Genomic DNA, 22,587 nt, shown 5'->3' with positions numbered 1-22,587 from the left:
GGACCTGGTCCTTTTCTTTTTATTGTGTCTTGCTATGTTTCCTGTTTTTTTCTGTAAAAAAGATAACCTTAGAAAATATCCAACATTTGATGGAGGCGCAGGGTGGGTTGATTGATTGATTGATTCCGGCTGGTATATGGGATAGGCTATTTCCATATGAAACAAGATTGAACTAAACATGAACAACAATGATCTAAACCGTGACTACAAAAAGATGTTTCTTTGATTCCCTGCCTTACAGTGTAAAGCTACTACTTGTACATATTTCCATACTCTTTACTCTTCCCACCACCACCAATCTTTCAGTTTAAAACAACTTATATGGGTATTTCCTGCCATGCTTCTTACCATTCATAACTCCAGAATCATTCTACAATAACACTTTCTCTTCTTTCTCAGAATGCTGGCCCCTCCCACGTATCCCGCCACAGCCTGACATACCACGACTGTTTATGCGGAAACGAAATCTGCCTCTCCTTGCCAAAGCCCGCCTCATCCAAATGCCGCAGCATCCTAATCCAGCATTAGTTAAGAGAGACATCAACAAAATCTTTCCAAATAGGATCCAAACTTACCTCTCGTTATCAACCCGCGGCTCCAGACACACGCTCATAGTCCGGTTATCAGCTATAAAGCACCAATGCACAAGACTCGTCAACCACTGCGGCACTCGACCCCTCGCCCACTCCTCACCAACAAAGACATGTATCCCACGATCAAAGTCCCCCGCAACATTCGCCAAGTGCCGTCCGAGAATATCCTCCTTCACCCAGTAAATCTCAAAGTATCCAAAGGGAATACCATCCCACGAGGCGATGACGGGAAACGAGTGCCGCAGCTTGAGCACGCCCTCCAAAAACCCGGGCTTGTATTCGCCCCAGAACTCGCTGACGCGGGGCTTCGCCATCCACATCTTCAGAAGCTCAATGTCCGTCATGCCGGTCAAGTGTGCGTGCTCCTGGGAATTGTTACTGCTCCCAACGGGGCCCAGATACGGCACTGGCTTGGTTGACGTGGAGGCGACGCGGAATGACAGGTATTTGCCAACACTAGGGACGAAGCGTGAGTAGAAGATCTCTCCCATTCTATGAGGCTTCGGCCGCACGGGATGTCGAACGCCGTCTGAGAAGGTGTACTGCAGCGGAGGAGGAGGAAAGTACGTCGGGAGATGCGAGGTCGAATAAAAGGGCCCAATTGGAACGGCAGGGGTCTGAGGAACGCTGGTCGGCATAGGCCCGCCCGGCAGGTCGCTATCGAGACGAGTGAGGCCATCAATGGACAGATAGTGGGTAAAGGAAGACTCGCCTCGCACGGGAGAGCTCGGACGACTATTCACGGGCGATCCAGGGACGGACGAGTTGGCCTTTTGTGTCGGTTGCAGCGTAAAGAGGAACAGGTGGCCGGGGATCTGCCAGAACATGCGTCTCGAGACATACATGCGCGCCCACTCATCGCCGCTATCGTCGAGGCCGGTGCCGCATGAAGTATCGCCAGCGGCAATCAGGCCCATGCGCTCCAGCTTAGGAATCAAATTGCGCCCGCGAAGCACGCCCTCCCGCTTGATGTTGATCCTCCACTCGCCATTGGGCTTCGCATTGTCCGGTGTATCCTTCGCCGCCTCGGTATGAAGCTGTGGGAGAGGCTGCGGCTGGTGAAAGTACCAGTACAACGTCACCCACATCATCATGGCAATCTGCCTCGTTGGACTAGCAGCAGGCTTGAAGTCGGAGTTGGACGGGTTCGAGATGGACGAGATGAAGAGGGTGTCGTTTTGCAGCGTCGGGCGAATAAAGGGATGTACTCGAGTCTTACGCGAGGGCGGCCGTGAAGGATCCGAGGGTAGATCTTCTGCGTCGTTGTCGGCGGCGGCAAATGGCGATTCAACTTCTTCTTCGGTGTGCAGGACGACGTTCCAGCCGATGGGGAAGGCATTGGGGTGCATGTTCATCTCGTGGCTCTTGAAGCCCAGCCCGGCGAAGACGGGCGTGACGGTGAAGGTCTGGCCATCTGGCAGATGCAGCAGCTGCGGCGCCATGATGGAATTGAATGACTCGAGTCGATAAATCTCAAAGATGCAATGAAGAAGAAGAAGAAGAAGAAGCTCAAATTATACAAAAAAGATATGGATGGGTTATCGTAGCATGCAGGGGTTTGATATCACCGACGATTTACGAGCAGTCATGTGGAGTAAAGCAGAGTAGCAAGAGCAAAAAGCAAGCGGGGGCGGGGTAGAAAGCAGATAAAAGTTGAAGCTTCTAACTGTAATATGAGCTGAGCTGAAGCTACAGCGGGCCTAGAGCTGCCCCGGATTTATATCATGGGGTCATGCGCGTGTAAGTTTGGAGGAGGTTTTGCCACAGTGCGACTCGACATCGCCGGGGTAAATCAAATCAAACAATAAAAAGCAGTAAAAACAATAAACATCCATCACGTGCTTTGTCTCTCTTTCTCTTCTCCTCTGGAATTTTTCAAGAACAAAAAAAGCTTAATCCTCCCTGCTCGTCCCATCCCGCAGCTGAGAACAAAGAAACGGCGATCCCGTCATGGCCTGACCAAGACAAGATCCTACACAGCCGTTTTCTTACCAATAGTGCGACGGTCCATCCTCACTAACACGATGTGACAGCTCATTGTGGCAACGCTAACAAAAATAATCTCCAGCTATTGAGCGGTAGGGCGAGGCGGCTCGGTTCAGCGGATCGCATCGCCGATGATCTGACCCGGCGATATCGACGACGTCAGCCCTTTGAGCCTGTTTTCCATTTATTAGTGGACAAGCACATGCATATTGTGTTTAGTATGGATTATGAATCTTCATCTCATGAATTGTTCAATTCAATTGCTTGTATCATCTGTTCGCCTGCTCTTCCAACGCCTCATCCGACAATCAAACACACATACTTCGACGCTACCGGCGCCATGATCAATGCTAACAATACCTGTAATACATACATCCCTCATCAAATCATTCCTTCTTATGCGAATCCGAATGCTGCTCCTCTTTGCCCTTCTTTTCCATCTGCACCCCTTCATCAGCTTCTTCATCAGCCTCCTCATCAATATCCTCCTTCTTCTTCTTGCCATTCTTCTCCTTTTCTAAAATCTTCTTGACACTTTGTCCCCCAAGATCCTTCATCTCGTCCCAGTCAACATCGTACTCTGTCGCCACCGCCTTAATCTCTCGCCGCAGAGCATTGGCCTCGTGCACCAAGTGCTCCCACTTCTGCGGATCGAATCCTCGCTCCTGATACAGCGCGTGCTGCCGTCTTGAGACTGTCACATTCATCGCCGCCTTGTAGCTTAAATCCCGGCTGATGAAGAGGAACCACAGGTATCCGCCCATGATGGTCGCCAATCCAGCCAAGTACGTGATGGGCTCTACGAGATCCCATCCAAAATCCGTATGAAAAGTAACATAGTAGACGACGCCCCACCAACCAGCCAGAGCAGCAAAGCCTCCCTGTGCCAGACGATGGGCTCCCTTGTGCGCCAAAAGATCGCACTCCGACTTGATCTTGGCCATTTGATCGATATTTCTCGACATCCGCCGCAACTGCAATCTCATGTAATGCGTTCGATCTTTGAAACTGGGCACAGCTACCCGCAGCTCCTTGCTGAATCCCTCAATGTTAATGGCAAACTCTCGTCCACGAGCCGCATCTCGGATGAAATCTCCAACTTCGGTGCTGCCACTCCATCGAACCCAATTTGCCTCTTTGTCCTTTGTAGGGCCCTCGCGACCTAGGCCAGAATACGACGCCACATTACTTTTGCCATGGTCTTCGTTCGATTTTCCTGGGGATTCTTCGTGGTCGGCTTCAGCCCGAAAGATGATGTCGGGCAGCCTTTCGCGACCGTTGACCTGCAATGGAGGGATCTCGGCCTGTATAAGTCGCTCGAGGTAAGATAGCGGCTGCTGGGGATGTACCAGAAGCGCCAGTGGTTCTATCCTCTTTCCGTTGTCTTTGTGCGTTCCTTCTTCGACCTCGTTTATGGTATCTTGCTCGGGGTGGAACGGCATGGGTAAAATGAGCTTCAGCAAGCGGGTTGGTGTCGTAAGCAGTCGTCCTACAGTCTCGACATGTTAGCTCCAAGTCGGCAAAGCTTCATTGCTAGCATTAACGTACCCTTTGAATCGTCTCCTCTAGAGGGATCTGGCGATGTCTCCTTGTATTGCTTGCTCCCACTCAGCCGATGCCAGGGTCTATCGTCTGCCTGTTTCTGCAATTTATGGCGCTCGGTGTCATGGTGTTCCAACTCGTCGCTCTTCTCATGTAGCCGTTTCGCCTTTTCCGTTGCCTCGTCCTCACGGACACTCTGAGACGCCGTAAAATGTCTCACGGGAAGTTGAAATCTGCACTGATGGCCAGTCTGTCTGAACAATTGCAGTGATCTCTGCCTTTGTCCTCCGGAAACCAGCGGCAGGGCGCGGAACACGGCTCTCGCGCCGGTACATGAAGCCAACATTGTGCTACCGAACGCGCATTTGTCTTACGCGGGGATTTAGCTTTCCAATTGACAAAATATCGAAAAGGTTTCTTTTATCTGGGGGATTTCCAGTGCATTGAATTGCATTGCAGTCATTAAATGATGATGGACGAAACTTGCTTCCATAGCCATGACGTCACGAGATGGTAGCGACGATCATTTGTGGTGCTTCCATAAAGCAGCGGCCAATCGAGTTTTAGTCTTGCGCCTAAAGCTCAGCTGGACTTCAACCGCTAGCTTCAGGCACCTTCAACGACTGGGCTGCCAGAAGCTTTGGAGTTGCCCTGCCGATCACAACTTCCAAGCCATTGTTTACTTTCAGATATGAGTCAATGTGCGAAACTCAATTAATCCACAAACCGTTTATATGATAAACAAACTCAATCGGATAATTCAGCTTCTATCTAAGCCGAGTCCCAAGCCATGAGCTCATCTAGAGATGAACGAGCCAAGGCGGCCAAGCAATTTCTTAACAAAAAGCTGCCTTCCATATTAAAGTCGAATGCCAGAGCTAGAAAAGGCATTGAAAGTGTTCAATTGATTGTAGATCCACCTCGAATAGTTCCAAAGGGACCCATTGCATCAGCAGCAGCAGCAGCTACTAACTCAGAGTCTACCAAACAAACAGGCGACAATGGTACAGCTTCAGCATCACATGAAGCTCCCTCCACCCTTTTACCTCCCAATTACATACGAATTTGGCCTGTCGATACTCTAGAAGCTGCTTCAAGACTATCTAAATCCAGCCCATCCCGAATTGCCGTCCTCAACATGGCTTCTCCCCTCCGTCCCGGCGGCGGTGTCCTAACCGGAGCCACATCACAAGAAGAATGGCTATGCTCAAGAACTACGCTATATCCATCTCTTCACGAAGAATTCTACCGCCTCCCTGAAATAGGCGCCATTTATACACCCGACGTCCTCGTTTGCAAGACTTGGGACACAGAGCGATCTGATCTCAAACCAGCGGATCAGGTTTTTATCGATGTCATTACGGCAGCCATGCTACGTCTTCCAGAGGTTGATACGAATCAACAAGGAGAGCTTACGTATTCGGAGCAAAAAGACAGAGATATGGCTTTGGCCAAGATGCGTTGCATAATGCGTATCTTGCGGGCTCGTCACATCAATCGTGTTGTTCTAGGGGCTTGGGGCTGTGGCGCCTACGGAAACCCAGTCGACGAGATTGCCCGGTCGTGGAGGAGGGTGTTACTAGGACCACAAGCCAAGAGATCTGAGCGAGTTGAAGTTTATGATGATATGGAGGTAGTTTTTGCTATCAAGGATCACGACATGGCTCGTAGGTTTACAACTGCCTTTGGGGCTGGGGCCGTCTTCGAGGAGCTTGGTGGTGATGGCGTCGATTAGGACGAGGTTGCTTGTCTGTTGATATGGCAACACGTTGTACTTCATGAATGTATCTGATATCGATGTTTATATACATTTCTCTTCTCTGTATATTGCTTCTTTATGCGTCCATGTGGCTGTTAAGGCGTCGATATCTCACCAATACAGACTTTAGCCATGCCTTGATAAACAAATCCAAGGCTTCATATGCTTTTGTAAACAGCTATTTAATGGTTCCCTCCCCCCCAGTCTCTCCCATCTTTTCTTTCTTTTCCATCTACATCACTTCTAGTCAATCAGTCAGTCCAGCACACAAAGCTTCTTACCAGCTTCTAACCACTCAATTCCACTTTGTGCTTCACATTACTTGCTACATCCTTCTCTTATACACACACACACACACACCTTACTATTATTCTATCCGCTTATAGCTTTAAAGCAAACACTCCCTCTTCTGTTAACGGGTCATCTTTATACCCCATTACTTATATCCTCTATTCACTCTCCGACCCACTATTATACACCCACTATCACACACCAACCGACATCATCTCTTCCGTCTTTTACAACATGGATATGGATCTTCCAGTCACCGGAGATATCGACATGACCATGGACAACCGGGACATTCTCGCCCCGTTTGATCAATGGGCAGAAGAGTCTGACTCGGAAATGAGTTTGGGCGACGACAACAAGGAAAATGAGGAGGTCAACGAGGATACTCCCAAGTCTCAACCCCGTCCTGGCAAACGGACCACCTGCCAGCCACCCCCGACACCAACAAAGTATCGTCTCGGGCCACGCAGAAAATTGACCGAAGAAGATCTCGACTTTGAGATATACAGAGACGAGACAGCTCATGACATCCCCCCCTGGCGCAGAGAGTACTACGGCAGCAACCTCCCTGCCCTTGGCGAAATCCACAACGGCGTCAAGTTCCAATACGCCGCCAGCCACACTGTCCGCCGTCATCACCGCATTCTCATTGCGGCAGCCGTCGAAGCTGGGGACGAGCAGGCGGCCGACGACCTGTGGAACCTTGCCCAGGATGAGCCCACCAATCTTGAGCGTCTGGCCGCCGCGTATGTCTGGGAATTGGACTGCGACGCCCTGGATGTCTGGCTCTGGGTCCAAGACAAGGGCTACGATCGCAACTGGACCGAGCACCAGAAGGAGAGATTCGTCGAGTTCCTACAGTGGATGAAGCCACTCATGGAGATGGCCATGACCGTTGCCGCTGTCGACCGCGAACAGGCAGAACATATAGACGAATGGAACTGCCATCTCATACGGGGGCAATTTGACAGCCTCGGCCTCACCAACCTTGACATCACAAAGAGCAACCTGGCGCAAGTCACCTTTGTGCCCATCGGAGTAGACGAGAACATCCTTCACCGGGCTGACTTTACGGAGGAGGATCAGGCTTGTATAGATGAGCAGTGGTATGGGCCTGGGCGCTGGGCTTGGGGGGAAGAGGCGGTGCCTCCATTGGAGGAAGTACAGTCTCCGGAGGAGACTGATTGGGAATCTGAGAAGGAAGACGAAGACGAGGAAGACGAAGAGCCCTACGAGATTGAGCCGGGGTTTGAGGGGGATGATTTGATTGCGTTTTAAGGCCATTGGAGATGATGGACTGTTATGAATTACGACGTTTGGAATAATATTTGGCAGCGATACCCGACTGATTTGGGAGTTTTGGTGTTTATATGGGATTTGATACCACATTGGTTTAAAGATACCCTAGGACTGGCTTTGTCTTAATGGAATTGTCTTAAAAATATTATTTCTTCATCAGTGACACTTATTGTATGCTTTGGTAAATCTGCAACCAACTGACTGGATGTTGTGGTCTTTAAGTGATCTACGTGCTGGCAATAGTGTCTTGTTTTGCTAGCTTGTGATAATGAAACTTTCAAGCGATGAATTACACTTATTTCCATGTAAGCAGAAAGCAAGAGTTCTATATCAAGAAAACGAACCCGGCTCGTCTATCCACACATCTTACGCATTGGCATGTCAGGCAGTACTCGCCTTCATATGCCTCATGAGTGGCTGATGAGAAGTTGCTGTGTGTGTGGCCATTGTGAGGATTGTAGTAGAGGGGCTTAGGCCCAGGAGTAGTTGGGTGTATGAAACCATATGACGGCATCGTGGAAGCTTGGAAACTGATATATCACCGTATACGAATTGATGGTTAAAAGGACTCAAGTGGAATAATTGTCTTCTTTGATGTATTCGTAAGTGGTGTAGTACCAAGTGAACGTGGCAATGTGAGATGGTCTATAGTACATGTAGTCAAGATATGGCCAGGAAATTTGACATGAAGAACTGGGGCATTTTGTAAGCTGACAAGTTTCACCGTATGGAATCACACATCTCAAGCAACGATCTGGTGTAGCATCGCCGGTGAAGTTGCTGAAAGCCAAGGCTGTTGCTATACTAGAATCTCTTGAATCTTCCTCTTCTATCCTCCCATCTTCATACAATGTCGGCAATCACTGCTTTCAAATGTTTCGGTCTCTATAAAATGCGCGCAATGTTGCAACTCAGCAGCCATGAGGAGTCAATATCCATCCTTGAAGAGAACCTAATACTGCATTCCCTCCATCGAAATCCATTGGCCCAATCAAAAGAGGCGTCATCCTCCATGAATCTCGCTCTTGATGCATCATTCTTACGAGCCAGCTCCTACCAAGTCATACAGCGTCGAATCACGCATCGATAGCGGCTCGTTGCTGGTTCAGCCCGCCACAAATTTCGTCGGCGCAGGCAACAAATAGCCTTGTCTGAATGCATCAGGCAGATGCGAGATATACATGTACAGCATGTGCGAAATCGAATCGAATCCCATTTGCCACGTTCCGCCTGATGTGATGGGATGAGATGCAATGCAATGCAACTTATACTATCAGTGCGCTGCAGTAAGCAAGGCTCTCGTGTTCGTATCCTTGATGCAACGTTCGTGTGGTGGGGGTTGATTCAGCCCCGCGCCCAGCCGAAAACGAGCGTCTCTTCATCACATTTGGCGTTAGTTTTTAAGGGGAACAAAGATAATAAATGGGATGGATCTAGAGGCATTGGATTTAAAATTGGCGCCGATATAATAGCGGCCAGGCCAGGTACTAGTACTAACAATCTGCCTTAGTCGTGCTCTAGTAGTGGCAGTTGGGCGGTGTAAAAGTCCGGGTGACATTTTGCCTTTGCGCCCAACCATCAATTTCCTCTACAGACTACTATTGGATCCCTATATCAAACCTCCTTTCCTCTCCTCTCTTCTTCTGCCAGCCATTGTTTGAGTCTGTGATATCTCTCTCTATCTAGAACGCCAAAAGTGAGAATCAAACAGATAATCCGCCCACTTCGTTGTCGATTCCACCAAACCATCGCCATGGCAGACACAAAAGTCTACCGCGCAAGCACCACCGCCCCCGTCAACATTGCTGTTGTCAAGTATGTCAAGCCATTGGGCCCCGATGAATGAATAGACAACGAAATTCAGGCCAGAGAATCAATTACTAACCATTATCCTTCTCCCTCTAGGTACTGGGGCAAACGCGACGCAAAGCTCAACCTCCCCACCAACAGCTCCCTCTCCGTGACGCTGTCCCAGAGCGATCTCCGCACCCTCACGACCGCCTCCTGCTCCTCCACCTACACCAGCGACGACAGCCTGCTGCTCAATGGCGAGCCCTCCGACGTTTCTGGCGCCCGAACCCAGGCTTGCTTCCGTGAGCTGCGCGCCCGCCGAGCTGCCCTCGAGGCTGCCAACGCTGCGCTGCCCAAGCTGTCGACCTTCCCCCTGAAGATTGTCTCCGAAAACAACTTCCCCACGGCCGCTGGTCTGGCTTCGTCTGCTGCTGGTTTTGCTGCCCTCGTCCAGGCCATTGCCAACCTCTACGAGCTCCCCGACTCTCCCTCAGAGCTGTCCCTCATTGCTCGCCAGGGCTCTGGCTCTGCCTGCCGCAGCTTGTTCGGTGGCTACGTCGCCTGGAGAATGGGTGAAAAGGAGGATGGCAGCGACTCCAAGGCCGACCTGGTTGCCCCCGCCTCGCACTGGCCGAGCATGCGCGCGCTGATTCTGGTTGTCAGCGCCTCCAAGAAGGGCGTCTCGTCCACCTCTGGCATGCAGCAGACCGTCGCGACCTCGGGCCTGTTCCAGCAGAGAATATCCACCATCGTCCCCGCCAACATGGCCCTGATGGAGGATGCCATCAAGAACCGCAACTTCCCCCAGTTCGCCGAGGTCACCATGCGCGACTCCAACTCGTTCCACGCCACCTGCGCCGACACCTACCCTCCCATCTTTTACATGAACGATGTGTCCAAGGCCGCCATTCGCGCAGTTGAGGCCATCAATGCCCAGGCTGGCAAGACTGTTGCTGCTTATACCTTTGATGCCGGCCCCAACTGCGTCGTGTACTACCAGGAGGAGGATGCGGCGACGGTGCTGGGCGCCTTTGCGCCGCTCCTGGCCACCGCCGAGGGCTGGAAAGATGGAAGCGTCGTCAACGCCAGCGTCAAGCTGGATGAGGGCATCGCAGGCACTATCAAGGAGGGCGTCAGCAGAGTCATCATGACTGGTGTTGGAGAGGGCCCTCTCAAGACGGATGAGTTCCTGGTTGCTGAGGATGGCACGCCTGTGAAGCGATAGATGGGAGGCAATAGAATCTGGCGTTCGTTGGGATACAAGCCGTAAATGTACATGGCAAAAAGAATTATATACCAAAAGTTTAATATGTCAATAGATGGATTGAAGAAACAGCATCTCATGCATTTTTATGCCGTTTTATTTCTATTTTCTGCTGTAGGTGACCTGCCAGCTGTTGTGCCAAAATCGCTGCTGGCCAAGTTCATTCTGCCACCTGTTACTTCATCTACCCGACACAGTCACTTCAACCTTCTGTTGTCAACTTTCCTTTTGCATCATTCACCACAAACCGCGACCTAAATTCACTGTGCATTCGTTCTTTGACTGAACATAACCTCCTCTAATTCCATTCATTTCCTCATTGTTGAATTTGTCCTTTTGCGCGCAACTCTCGTCCTATGTTTGCGACACTTGCATTCATCGCCTTCGCCGCTGCACCTCTGATTTGACGGTGACCAAAAGCTCGGCGCGCCCACAATGGCGGTACATGACGAACCTCACGACGAGCCAGCAGAGAAAATCACCGATATTCTAGCCTGGGGCAACGATGTTGACATTGTAGAGCTCGACAAGTCCGGCCATGTGCAACAGCAGTGGCTCCACGCCCACGACGGCCACATCTTGCCAGTGAGCATCTCCTCTTCTCTTTGCTAGATATCAGGTTCTAACAACGCTATAGGTCCAGCTCAAGAACAAATCCAACGGCATAATCTACCGCTCTGTCCGAGAATGGCGCAAAGCCTTGTTTGACTCGTTTCTCCCAGTTGGATTTCCGCACTCCGTTTCCAAGGACTACTTGGCGTATCAAATGTTTGATTCCCTCCAGGCCTTCTTTTCAACCATTAGCTCTCTTCTTGCCAATCGTGCTCTTCTCAAAGGTCTCGGCGTTGGAGATGCATCGTCTTCGGCCACGTTTGCCCTCCTTCTCACCATCCTCAAAGATACCACGTCTCGCATTGCAACGATTGTGTTTGCCCACCGCTTTGGCCTTCGAATCGAACCAGACGCCAAGCGATACCGATTTCTAGCCGATCTTTTCAACGACAGTGCCTTCTTTCTGGAGCTCTACAGTCCGTATCTAGGCTCCTGGGGCAAGGTTATCGCGCTCAGTACTGGTCAAGCACTCCGGGCGTTGTGCGGTGTTGCCGCTGGTGCCAGCAAGGCAGCTCTTAGTGTGCACTTTGCCAGGCAAGATAATCTCGCTGAACTCAATGCAAAAGAGGCTAGCCAGGAGACAGCCGTGGGCTTGATCGGCCTGCTTGTGGGAACGTTGGTGGTGAAGGCGATTGAGGATCATTCAAGTGTTGTGCTTTTGATGATTCTCCTCGTCCTTGCCCATCTTGGTACAAACTATCTTGGCGTTCGCAGCGTCTGCATGGCTACGCTCAACCGACAACGCGCAACAATCCTATTCAGCGAATACCTCAAGAGCGGCGTCGTTTTATCCCCCGAGCAAGTCGCAGAAAGAGAGAGCATCGTCTTCTGGAGCCCCATAATCCGCAATAACCGTGGAAACAAGGTAGTCCATCTCGAATTTGCCGAGAGCTACGGCCATGCCATGAGCTGCTGCGATTCACACGACAAACTCATCATCGTCGATGGCCTCAAGCATACCCGGTTTATTTGCTCTCGCGTTCCCGGCCGTCTGACTCCCATCAAGATGCTCCTCTGGGAGGGTGCCCAGCCGATCGATGCCATACGCGCATGGTTTGCCGCAATGGAAATCGCATGGCTCATGGAAGATGGTGGTGTCTACACGCAGAAACTGGATGAACTCTTCTGCGATGCTGGCGTCGAAGGCAACGGCAGAAAGTTTAGCATTGCCGGCAAGGACAGAGACAGCGAGTTTGTGCCACAGTTCAACAGCTCGAAGCTCTGGGACGAGTTGGTGCAGAAGGGGTGGAATCTTGAGACGCAGGCTTTGGAGACTACGGCTCCTGTTCGGCTGCAGATACGGAAGAGGCGAGCCAAGGATTTGTAGATGGGTAGATATTCCGCTGCTCACAAATGAGGGATGGGATTTGCTGGGGCAGCACTGTTGTACTATACATACCAGTAGAAGCATCATCGAAATGATGCCACGAATTGACGCAATGAATGACTCGAGAAACCACTCTCAGGATCGTACAGGAGATTTGTATTGTACAAGGAGCCCTTCTAGCTCTATCTATCTTTATATGCTTATTCCCACACAACACATCATTACCGACCCAACAAAACGCCATTTTTCTATGCCACACGTAAATCATATTATACATTCATTTTCTCTCCATCTCTTGTCCTTCCAAGACCTCGCCCTCAAGCCAACCCTGTCCACCTCATGACCCGCATCTTGACTCCCTCCAAGGTATTCAGCTTCGGCCTGACATCGAGATAGAAGCTCGGCGCTCCAGCCGTGCCGCCAGGTCTTCCAGCGTAAAAGTCGATGACATAGTCGACGCGGACGCCGCAGCGGTCGATGACCCAGTCGTGCCGGTCAAAGGGCGCGGTGTAGCCGAGGATGGTGTTGATGCGGGCGGTTGGGGTCATGCGGGTGCTTTTGTTGGCGAAGGAGGAGAGTCTTGGACCGTCGCATCTGTGGTGTTCTTCTATTAGTTATCATGCTTCATAGGATTATAGCTGGAGTATGGATGGAGAGGAAAGAGGAAGAAAGAAACGTACTTTGAGTCGGTCAAGTAGGGAGCTTCCCACTCTTTAATATGCTGCCACGCGCGCTCATTGACGGCATTGTGGATAGGCACGACAGTCTTCATGTCCACTTCTCGCGCATCGTAGCCCTTGCGCTTCATCGCTTCAAAGAACATCTTCTCCGAGGGATAGACCCAATTTCCCGAAGCGTCTGCGCCGGACTCGATTTCCGCGTTCGAGGGATTCGCGGAAGCTCCGTGGTCGACGGGACATTCATCGGAGTTTGTAAAGGAGCGAGGAATAGTGGACGTTACGCGGGAGGTTTCGAGGTTTGATGGTGAGGTTGTTGAAGGTATCGCGGGGTGGTTTGCGGGGAGGTTATCTGCGGTGGGGGAGGGAGAGGACCAGATGTAGGAGGAGATTGTCTGGGTCCATGAGGAGGAAGGCTTCTTGGCGGCGGAGTGATCGACGGGGCATTTGGATGCTTCGCTTTGGGCGGGAGATTGGGGTTGGGATTGCTTGGAGGCTTCGGCGGCGCGGGCGTGGGCGAGCCAGGCGTCGCGGGTTTTGTGGTCGACGGGACAGGCGTCTTCTGCCATGGTTGATGTTGATTATGAGGCCTGAAAATGAGGAGGCGATTCGATTGCGATTCGTCCTAGGTCGAGGCTATGAAAACAGCGGAGTGTGGTTGTGAGGGTAGCTGGGAGTGGTTGGATTGCAGATTAATAATTTTTTTGGATAGCGGCGCAAAAGAGTATCGCAACTTTGCGATTGCGAAATCTTGGTGTTTGGGCCGAGAATTTGCCGGACTGATACGGATGATGGGGAATAAGATCCATTACTTCGTGAGGATTACTATCGAATAAGTGGTGTAAAAATTGATATCAATATAATTAGGTAATATCCTAGTTTGGTAGCTTAAAGGATGCATGTTAGGCGAGCTGTACGTGAAGACATTCGCCATCTGATGTCATCCTCATCTCGAAGAGACCTACCTCTACAAAGCCAGGCCAGGCTTTATCAATGCTACAAAATGGCAGATGCTCGTAGCAGCATATCACTTTTATTACAAATTCATCCTGAGAAAGAATCTCGATTTTGAGTATATATCTGCTGTGATCAGACTTTCTGGCCCACATTTGTTCTCCATCATGCGGTGTCATGAAATCATATACCGTTGATCTGAGGTCATCGAGAAGCCATCGTCCAGAGTGCATGTAAATACTGTATAAATACTGCCACCTTCCAACGATTTAATCGATTCCCGAATTCTCACAACTCTTAAGCTTTTAAAACTTGACAAATTTCACTAAAAGACTTTACACATATCAAAATGTCCAACTACGAAGAGATTTCGCGCCGCGCTGAGGCTGATCTCAACACCTACCAGGCCAAGACTGGCAATGCTCGTCCACAGGCTGATGATGACGCCGGCGTCAACTCTTATGTGGAAAAGAAATTTGATTCAGCCAATGTCACTTATGGAGATGATTTAAGCACAAACAGAGGCTACAACAAACGTATTCCTCCTGGTGAGGGAGGAGATGTTGACGCTCGTGGAAGGTGAGTCCTTATCGACCCATATAGTCACCTCGGTGCTTAGTAGTGAGAATGGACATTTACTGAAGGTTTCAACAGACAAGCTACTGGAAATCAGTATGAAGGCCAAGGCGGACCTGGTGACAAGATTTCCGAGTCATATCGCCAACAAGGCGGCCAAAACGACACCGATGTTGTAGGCGCAGACACCGAACGGAACGTGGGCAGCAGCGGCGACATTGCCGCTCAAGGACAAGCCGCGTCCAGGGCAAACGTAGGAAGAAACCCGCCGGGGGTTGGAGGATCAAAGTACAAGGGAAGTGATTATTATACACCTGAGAGTGTGCCGGATAGCATCTCTGCAGAGGGCTGGATTGCGCCTGAGAGTGTGACGCAGGCGAGTCGGGAGACGGAAGGATACACGTCCAGAATCCACGAAGACGAATAGGTAGTTTATGTGTCTGCTGAGAGGCAAATATTGTAAGTTAGGAATAAGATTGTATAAGATTGTACAATAGTTTGTGATTTTATGGCAGAAAATAATGGGACATGTGATGGGCCTTTCATGTGTTCTAAAAGAAGTGGCTGCGTCATAGCTCTAGCACGGGTTCCTTATCGCGACCGTTATCTACTCCGTACAGTGCTCCGTATGGCCTCCAACCTCGCGTGACCTATTTCAGCTACTCTTCCATCAACATCTTCCAAGCTTGCTCACTGCAAGGCTCTTTCAACACAGCAATGCTCTTCTCTTAGTGATGGGATTTCAATCAATTTGAACATAGAATGTCAAGCCGCTCCCCGTCTGCGTCCGGGCTTCTCCCCATGCCCGGCGCTCCGTCATCCTCCTGGGCCGTCTACAGCGCCAGGCTGAAGAGCTTGGTGAAGCATCCCAACATGAGGGTCATTGTCGCCTTTTGGTTACTTGGTGTGCATCCTGTCAAGCTCTGAGATTTTCTAATGATATATAGCTAACCGTGTAACTTCCTTAATAGGTCTCATCAACAATGTGCTCTACGTAATCATCCTCTCGGCCGCGCAAGACCTCGTCGGATCGCTCCCGAAAGGCGTCGTCCTCCTCGCTGATGTCGTTCCCTCGTTCTTCACCAAGCTCATTGCTCCATATTTTATCCATCGCATACCATATCCGATACGAGTCCTCATCTTCATCGCGCTGTCTGCGGGCGGTATGCTGATGATTGCTATTACGCCTCCGTCCAGGTCGGTGCCAGTGAAGATGGTGGGAGTAATCTTGGCGAGTTTGGCCAGTGGAGGAGGCGAGCTCAGTTTCCTGGGACTGACGCATTATTACGGGCATGTGAGCTTGGCCGGTTGGGGATCTGGCACTGGCGCAGCCGGTCTGGTCGGGGCAGGATTATATGTGCTGTTGACCGATTGGTGGGGGTTTACTGTCCAGCAGAGCTTGCTGTTCTCGGCTTGTCTCCCTGCCATCATGTTCATCAGTTTCTTCTTCGTCCTTCCCTTAGACCCGCTGCGGAAAGGCAGCGCTTTGAAGGAATATGATGCTGTTCCGGAAAGAGACGTAGAGGACGAAGTGGATGGAGACCACACAGAACAGGAGATTGCAGCTAGCACTTCTGCTCTGCTTGTCCCTGAGCCGTCTGTCCTATCAGCAAACACTGCATATGCCATGACGCGAGGCGAGTCGAATTCTCTTCAGAACAACTTGCGGAGAGCCAAGGCGCTCTTCATCCCGTATATGGCCCCCTTGCTGCTAGTATACATTGCCGAGTATACCATCAACCAAGGCGTCGCGCCAACGCTGCTCTTCCCACTCGAATCGTCGCCATTCAACGAGTTTCGTGAATTCTACCCGTTCTATGGCTTTCTATATCAAGTCGGCGTCTTCATCTCGCGATCGTCCACATCCTTTATCCGTGTCCACTACTTATACCTCCCATCCCTTCTCCAAGTCGGAAACCTGATTCTCCTAACGCTGCATGCCATGTTCTTCTTCATTCCCTCCGTCTACATAGTATTCATCATCATCTTCTGGGAGGGCCTACTAGGCGGCGCCGTCTACGTGAACTGCTTCGCCGAAATCATGGAAAACGTGCCGGCCGAGGAGCGCGAGTTTAGTCTTAGCGCTACAACGGTAAGTGACAGCGGAGGTATTTGTATTGCGGGCTTGATCAGCATCGTGATGGAGACGAGTCTCTGCGATTACCAAGTTGCTCATGGGCGCGATTGGTGCCAGAGGGCTGCGGTTTCACATGGCCGAGGATTATAGAGACAAACAATTGACAGAGTTGACATCGAAAAGAGTAGCGTGAATGGTTTAGTGGTAAAATTCTCCGTTGCCATCCGAGCAACGTCGGGGAGCCCTGGGTTCGATTCCCAGTTCACGCATGTGATTTCCTTTTTTTCTCTTTTTGCCATTTTCATTTAGTATTCAGCTGATAGGAAGAAAACGTCTATAAATTGAACATTACTGCCGAATGCAGCAATTGATTAAGTGTCGCAACTTGTTCCTCCTTCTGTTCGCTATCAAGGCCCCAGTGGGCTGAGATATACTCGAAGCTAGCGAGGAGACTTACTGGATGCAATTGTGGCGAGCCCCAAAGTCTTCCTTTTTCGGGAGTATAGATGCGGTTTTGTTTATATATATCAGGTATTAGAGTTTTCCAACGTCATCTGTACTCGTACTTTATCTCTCGCCATTATTAGTTACGTGTTTAATTCTGCGAAAATTATCAGTATTTTGTAATCTCTCTTCCAAGGTTCTTGCATTATATGCGGTTACGCGGCACGGCGCCGATGCCCGATGCAGCCAGGAGAGGGAGCCGATTTGGGAGACGCGGGGCGGGAGGCAATTCAATACGAGCAGACTAGCACTGCGATCGATCGTGCAGAATATATCTGTAATAGTACATACTCGTATTAATAGTATACTGATCGATTACCAGCTTAAGAAGATGCCACGGCAGTTGCTCGTATTGATTCTTTGCATCTTCTTTATTCCCGTAGCGTCTTTTACTCACACAGACCACGACATCCACTATAAAGTTGCGCAGTAAGACGAAGAAGAAAAGCAAAATGCAAAGCTGAAACAATAACACCCACGCTTAACATCTTACTCATCAAATAAAGCAACCTAGCGCCAATCCTCCCAAAGTACAGCAAAAAAGACTATTGGATTGCATCCGTTTTATTTGTTCTCCCCTGCTTAGCCCCTCCAAACCGCCTCCATCAGTTGGCCAGAACCGGGTCAAACCCAGGCAAACTAAAAAGCTAGTCGCGCTCGTACTGCACCGAGATTCGATTTTCCCCCGTCAACGCCAAGCCCCCGAGTCTGGCGCTGCCTTGCTAGCGACCGGCATCGTGTCCTGTTAGCAGATACCCGGCGATGGCGCTGGGGGTACGTACCTGATAACATAACCGTGGTCTCCAGTTTCTTTTCTGCCCCTTTTTCCGTTCCGCCAATCCAATATTGTGCCTCTTTTCTGCAGTCTGTCTCTGTCTCTGCCTCTCAGGTTGTCTCTTGTCCGTGCTTCGCCACAACGCGCCGCTACGCCAAGCCAATCTTGGGGCTTCTTTTTTGCCGGTTTGTCGCCAGCTCTTTATTCTCTTTTTCCTTCTTCATTTTCCTGCTTCTTGTCTTTTCTTGTTGATTTGCGCCTTCACCTCTTCTCTCCTTTTCTTCTATACTGTAATCCCCGTGTTTCGGTGGGCACGCGGATCATCGTTCGCTAGGATCCACTCCCTCATTCCTCCCTCTGCCCTCTTTTTTTCCCTCTTGCGCCTACATACAACAAGGGCTTTGTCCTCTTTATCCGCATTCCATCGGCGGAGTATGCAGCGATAATGTTTGTCGGTGGTGTTCGATCTTCAAAGCTGTCGGCCTTATTGGCCGGCGCCATCATCTTCATCATTGTCTTTGCTGGCCTCGTCTACAACCAGCTGGACTCGGCTGAATTGCCCAACAGGTACGTGATGTGGTGACAGATCGCATCGTGGTCCCTGTTGAAGATAGCGTATGGGTATGGCTAACGCAGCTACGCTTCTAGGACACAGCCAAACACAAACTCCGGCTCAGTGCCTCCGCCATCCGAACCAGTCAAACCTGTCGAGCCAGTGAAGCCCGTCGAACCTGTCAAGCCCGTTGAGCCTGTCAAGCCTGACACCAGCTTCCGCGATGTCTGGTTCGAGGTCCACAAGCCTTCCATCAAGCCCAACTCCAGCTTCTACCAGCCCTATGGCGCCTTCAAGTTCGATCTCAAGCACGACATTCACTTCCCGGAGCCCCTCGGCGAAGATCTCTGCATCATCGACCTCGACAACCGCCCCTTTGATGCGCCTCACCAGATCTTTGGACCCGATGTCATGAGCTGGGAGAAGAACCCGGAAAAGGTTCACGGCCTGTCTGTCGGCGTGCTCAACCACTGGCTTTATGGTACGCTACCGAATTCCACTCTCACAGCATCATTGCAAGCCAAACTAACGTGACCACGTGCAGCCAAAATCCACGGCTACAAGTACTACTTTGTCGCCATTGAGAAGCCCGAGGATCGCCGCGCATCCTGGAAGAAGGCCCCCGTCATCTCCACCATCCTCAAGCAGCACAAGGTTTGCTTATATCTCGACTCCGACGCCATCTTCCAGAACCTCGACCTTCCCTTCGAGTGGCTTCTGAACTACTGGGACCTCGACCCTCGCAATAACTCCCTCGCCCTGGCCGTCGACCCCAACCGCGAGTACAACAAGGACAAGTTTGGCAAGCTCATGCTCAACACTGGCTTCATTGTTGCGCAAAACAACGCCAAGACCTATGAGATCATGGACGCTTGGGCAGGATGCCCCGAGGAGAATGGCAAGCACCCCGAATGCGTTGAATTCCGCACCAACTCGCCCGGCCGACCTACCGACCAGGGCGGTTTCGGCACCTTTATTCGATACGATTTCCCCGAAGACATCAGGCAGCTCGCTTGTACCGACGCCAACGGTTTCCCTAACAGCGATTCCGAGTGTGAGGGCCGCTTCATTCGCCATTTGTGGACCGGAAAGGACAGCTGGATCAAGGTCTTTGTCGGCCAGCAGGTTCCTGGAGGCTATCTCGAACTGTTCCACAAGGAGTTCTTGGACGAAAAGTCCGACTTTTACATTACTGAGAAGGACCTCATGGCCAAGTATCCGCCCAAGGAGGAGACTCGGGATCCAACCCCAGAGCAGTCTCAGGAGGAGTCTCAGGAGAAATCCGAGAGCCAACTTGAGGAGAAGCCATGAACAAGAGACCGCCTTGATCCTAAATGACTCCTCATTATTCATTGCCACGACAGGATTAAGAAATAACATCTACACCGGCATATAACAAGCACTATTTAATACGGCCATCTTTTCTTTTCGCTCGGCCATCTGCGAACCGTGTTCCTTGGCTTCTTGACTGTCTTTTTATATATATACGAACATGTAGGCGTGGCAGGAACAAGAAAAAGGCTCGACATTGTTTTTGTTTTGGGAAACGGGAACTCGGTGCAGGAAGCACGGTTTGTATATATAATCACGGGGCTTTTGTTTGGTTTTTTATTTTGTCAAGCTTTCACGAGGGCGCCGAAAGACACGAGAGCGAAAGCGAATCCGCGGGAGGGAGCCAAGGGTGCATCATAACTGAGTGAATTAGCGGCAGCTGGTCAAGATGCTGCCAAGTAATATTTACGACGAATTGATGACATATCGTTTATTAGCTGTGTGCGTAGATGCCGAGGCCTGCAGCCAAGATTCGTGGACGGATTTGATACCGAGGTGATTTTGCTTCATTTGTATGGGAGATTTCGTAACATTGAGGTTTGCTTGTTGAAGTCCCGTGCCGCGAGGTTTATCCAGACTGGAGTTCAGGTATTGGTACCATGTTATGTTCTGAATTTAGAGAAAAGTTGACTGCGGTGAGATGAAGACGGTACATGGAATGTGACGATGTTGGTCTCTCAGGTTGGCGTTGTAAGGTCAAAACGCAAAGAGAATGACAATGTTCGTTTTTAGCAGGGATTTTCTTCTAGAAACTATATCATATTTTAATCTTAGATCGATCCTCTGCCAAGAATAACGCTGCTTCACATGATATGGTGCTGGTCTTTGCCAATGTTTGTATGTTGAATGCCGGGTAGCTGGGCCGGCCATATGACTTGATCAAACAGCTTCAAGCAATGCCTCAAACGTCATCTGTAACCCACGAGAAGAACGCACAAAAGAATAAAATAGCAGGCAGAATATTTGTACCACAGCGTTGTACTAGTCCCTCTCATCATTTCATCTCCACCATCCCCGTACTTTGGTTTCATAAAGCGCCCTCACAACATGATACACACATCCTACCACACACACACCAAAGTAGAGGAGAAAGGGAAAAATTACCCGGCAAAGCTGACCGCCCTTGAAAAACGGTGTCGATACTTGGGTAACGGTTATTTCTGCGAGGGCCCGGTTTCTGTGTGACGGCGTGTTTTGGGGGGAACAGGAGGCCGCATGTGGCTGTTGTTTATTGAAGACGCGCAGGGTTTGGTTAGAGCTTGGTGTTACAAATTTTGATTCAATCACGATGAGGTTTTATTAGAATAGGAAGAGGGGGGTAAAGGGATGGGAGTGGGAGGGTTGAAAAAGTCTAGATATTATTGTAAAAGCTTGGTCTATGTTGGACTTCACAGCATCCTTATCCTCATGCGAAGATGCCTCTTCCCCCTTTTGCTATTTCCACGTACACGCAACACCTCCCTAAATGACCATAATCTCATAAACACACCACTAATATCCGCCCGTCTCTTCATCGTCCCAGCCGTAGCTCTATTTCCCATCATCATCCCTCTCAGCACCCGCGCCTCCATCACATCCGCCTTGCCTTCGGCGCAGTTTGCCGCTGCCTCCATGTTGCATGATTCGCAGGACAAGTGCGTGTAGACCTCGTCGTCTGCGCGCTCGTAGCAGCCGCTGCGGCAGGACAATCCGTGGCGGTGGATCCGCCAGCGGGAGAGGGAGCCGTTCCAGCAGGGGACGCGGTTGCAGCGGCGGTTGAAGGTGAGGAAGCAGGATGAGCAGCGGTTCCAGGACCGGAAGTGGACGCACATGGCGGCGGTGGTGATTTGTGATTGTTTTTGTATATGTCTGGTGATGATTGGTGATTTGTTGGCTGGGATTCTCAGTGTTGAGGTTGATAAGCTTGGATGAAATGGAGTAGCAAGTAGAGGTAGTAGCTGGGTATCTTTCATTCATGAGGGAGCTTCTTGACTTGGAAAGGATCAGGAAAGAGAATCTCGTTGCAGGCTGAATCAACAGGAGAAGCAAGATGCAAAGTAGGCTGACCGTCTGTATTTGAGTTCAAACTGAATCAAAAAAAAAAACAAGGCGGCCTCTCTGCAGGTATGACAAACCAGTCTGGTTCGAAAGAGACGGAGGATAATGAAGTGAATCGAAATTTTTGCATGGTTCATGGATGGAGCTTGGAACGTGCCATTTGCGAGAAATGTTTGCTTCGTAGAATTGCCTTTTATAGATGGCCTTGTGAGAGGTGAGGGTTTTGGTGTACCCGTGGAAGAAGAAGCAGAAGATGCTTTTTTAGGATTCCCGATGACCCGGAACTAAAAGAGGTGCGTGCTTGTTCCTTTTTATAGATTGATTTGTGTAAGTCGGAAGAGGTCCGCTGTAGCTCTAACTCAGCGGTGCTTCATCATCATCCTTTGTGAACAAACCTCTCCTTCGTTGGGTTGATTTGGTGTATGTGTATATGACACTTGCTCGCATCCCCTGGGACATTTCATCTCACACTCAAGCCCCCCATCTGAGGGTCACACCAACATGTAACTTGGGATGCAATATCCACGGTAACACCAGTGACAGCTCATCCAACGGGCAGTGCAAAGAAATTGGCGGTGTCTGTCGCTTACCAGCTCACAAGGACGTCCACACGATTTCTCTCTCTCTCTCTCTCTCGC

General features: G+C 50.3%; 10 protein-coding genes across 10 annotated transcripts; 7 read left to right on the top strand and 3 right to left on the bottom strand.

Annotated features, from left to right (window-relative positions):
- Positions 1-395: 395 nt before the first annotated feature.
- T069G_04639 (acetyltransferase (GNAT) domain-containing protein) lies at positions 396-2,035 on the bottom strand (the record flags this gene model as incomplete). The annotated part of the gene is made up of 2 exons (XM_056171849.1): positions 396-513; positions 576-2,035. 2 exons carry the CDS (start codon positions 2,033-2,035, stop codon positions 396-398), a joined length of 1,578 nt encoding a protein of 525 aa, XP_056028707.1.
- A 930-nt stretch (positions 2,036-2,965) lies between these two features.
- On the bottom strand, positions 2,966-4,467 carry T069G_04638 (mitochondrial calcium uniporter domain-containing protein; the record flags this gene model as incomplete). The annotated part of the gene is made up of 3 exons (XM_056171848.1): positions 2,966-3,883; positions 3,929-4,068; positions 4,128-4,467. The coding sequence occupies 3 exons, from the start codon at positions 4,465-4,467 to the stop codon at positions 2,966-2,968; spliced, it is 1,398 nt and encodes a 465-aa protein (XP_056028706.1).
- A 792-nt stretch (positions 4,468-5,259) lies between these two features.
- T069G_04637 (uncharacterized protein) lies at positions 5,260-5,856 on the top strand (the record flags this gene model as incomplete). Its single annotated transcript, XM_056171847.1, has 2 exons — positions 5,260-5,412; positions 5,464-5,856. 2 exons carry the CDS (start codon positions 5,260-5,262, stop codon positions 5,854-5,856), a joined length of 546 nt encoding a protein of 181 aa, XP_056028705.1.
- A 549-nt stretch (positions 5,857-6,405) lies between these two features.
- On the top strand, positions 6,406-7,449 carry T069G_04636 (uncharacterized protein; the record flags this gene model as incomplete). The annotated part of the gene is made up of 1 exon (XM_056171846.1): positions 6,406-7,449. The coding sequence occupies one exon, from the start codon at positions 6,406-6,408 to the stop codon at positions 7,447-7,449; it is 1,044 nt and encodes a 347-aa protein (XP_056028704.1).
- Positions 7,450-9,223: 1,774 nt separating this feature from the next.
- Positions 9,224-10,486, top strand: T069G_04635 (uncharacterized protein; the record flags this gene model as incomplete). The annotated part of the gene is made up of 2 exons (XM_056171845.1): positions 9,224-9,285; positions 9,376-10,486. 2 exons carry the CDS (start codon positions 9,224-9,226, stop codon positions 10,484-10,486), a joined length of 1,173 nt encoding a protein of 390 aa, XP_056028703.1.
- A 474-nt stretch (positions 10,487-10,960) lies between these two features.
- Positions 10,961-12,464, top strand: T069G_04634 (vitamin b6 photo-protection and homoeostasis domain-containing protein; the record flags this gene model as incomplete). Its single annotated transcript, XM_056171844.1, has 3 exons — positions 10,961-11,110; positions 11,163-11,246; positions 11,310-12,464. The coding sequence occupies 3 exons, from the start codon at positions 10,961-10,963 to the stop codon at positions 12,462-12,464; spliced, it is 1,389 nt and encodes a 462-aa protein (XP_056028702.1).
- A 317-nt stretch (positions 12,465-12,781) lies between these two features.
- On the bottom strand, positions 12,782-13,710 carry T069G_04633 (cytochrome c/c1 heme lyase domain-containing protein; the record flags this gene model as incomplete). Its single annotated transcript, XM_056171843.1, has 3 exons — positions 12,782-13,058; positions 13,145-13,322; positions 13,383-13,710. 3 exons carry the CDS (start codon positions 13,708-13,710, stop codon positions 12,782-12,784), a joined length of 783 nt encoding a protein of 260 aa, XP_056028701.1.
- A 734-nt stretch (positions 13,711-14,444) lies between these two features.
- Positions 14,445-15,098, top strand: T069G_04632 (uncharacterized protein; the record flags this gene model as incomplete). The annotated part of the gene is made up of 2 exons (XM_056171842.1): positions 14,445-14,674; positions 14,750-15,098. 2 exons carry the CDS (start codon positions 14,445-14,447, stop codon positions 15,096-15,098), a joined length of 579 nt encoding a protein of 192 aa, XP_056028700.1.
- A 335-nt stretch (positions 15,099-15,433) lies between these two features.
- Positions 15,434-16,898, top strand: T069G_04631 (CLN3 protein domain-containing protein; the record flags this gene model as incomplete). Its single annotated transcript, XM_056171841.1, has 2 exons — positions 15,434-15,575; positions 15,643-16,898. The coding sequence occupies 2 exons, from the start codon at positions 15,434-15,436 to the stop codon at positions 16,896-16,898; spliced, it is 1,398 nt and encodes a 465-aa protein (XP_056028699.1).
- A 1,574-nt stretch (positions 16,899-18,472) lies between these two features.
- T069G_04630 (galactosyl transferase GMA12/MNN10 family domain-containing protein) lies at positions 18,473-19,891 on the top strand (the record flags this gene model as incomplete). The annotated part of the gene is made up of 3 exons (XM_056171840.1): positions 18,473-18,594; positions 18,676-19,061; positions 19,125-19,891. 3 exons carry the CDS (start codon positions 18,473-18,475, stop codon positions 19,889-19,891), a joined length of 1,275 nt encoding a protein of 424 aa, XP_056028698.1.
- Positions 19,892-22,587: the final 2,696 nt, after the last annotated feature.

The sequence above is a fragment of the Trichoderma breve genome, chromosome 3 (assembly GCF_028502605.1).
Source record: "Trichoderma breve strain T069 chromosome 3, whole genome shotgun sequence".
Taxonomy (NCBI): Eukaryota; Fungi; Ascomycota; class Sordariomycetes; order Hypocreales; family Hypocreaceae; genus Trichoderma; species Trichoderma breve.
Note: the sequence above shows the minus strand (reverse complement) of the source record. Positions and strands in the feature narration are given on the sequence as shown.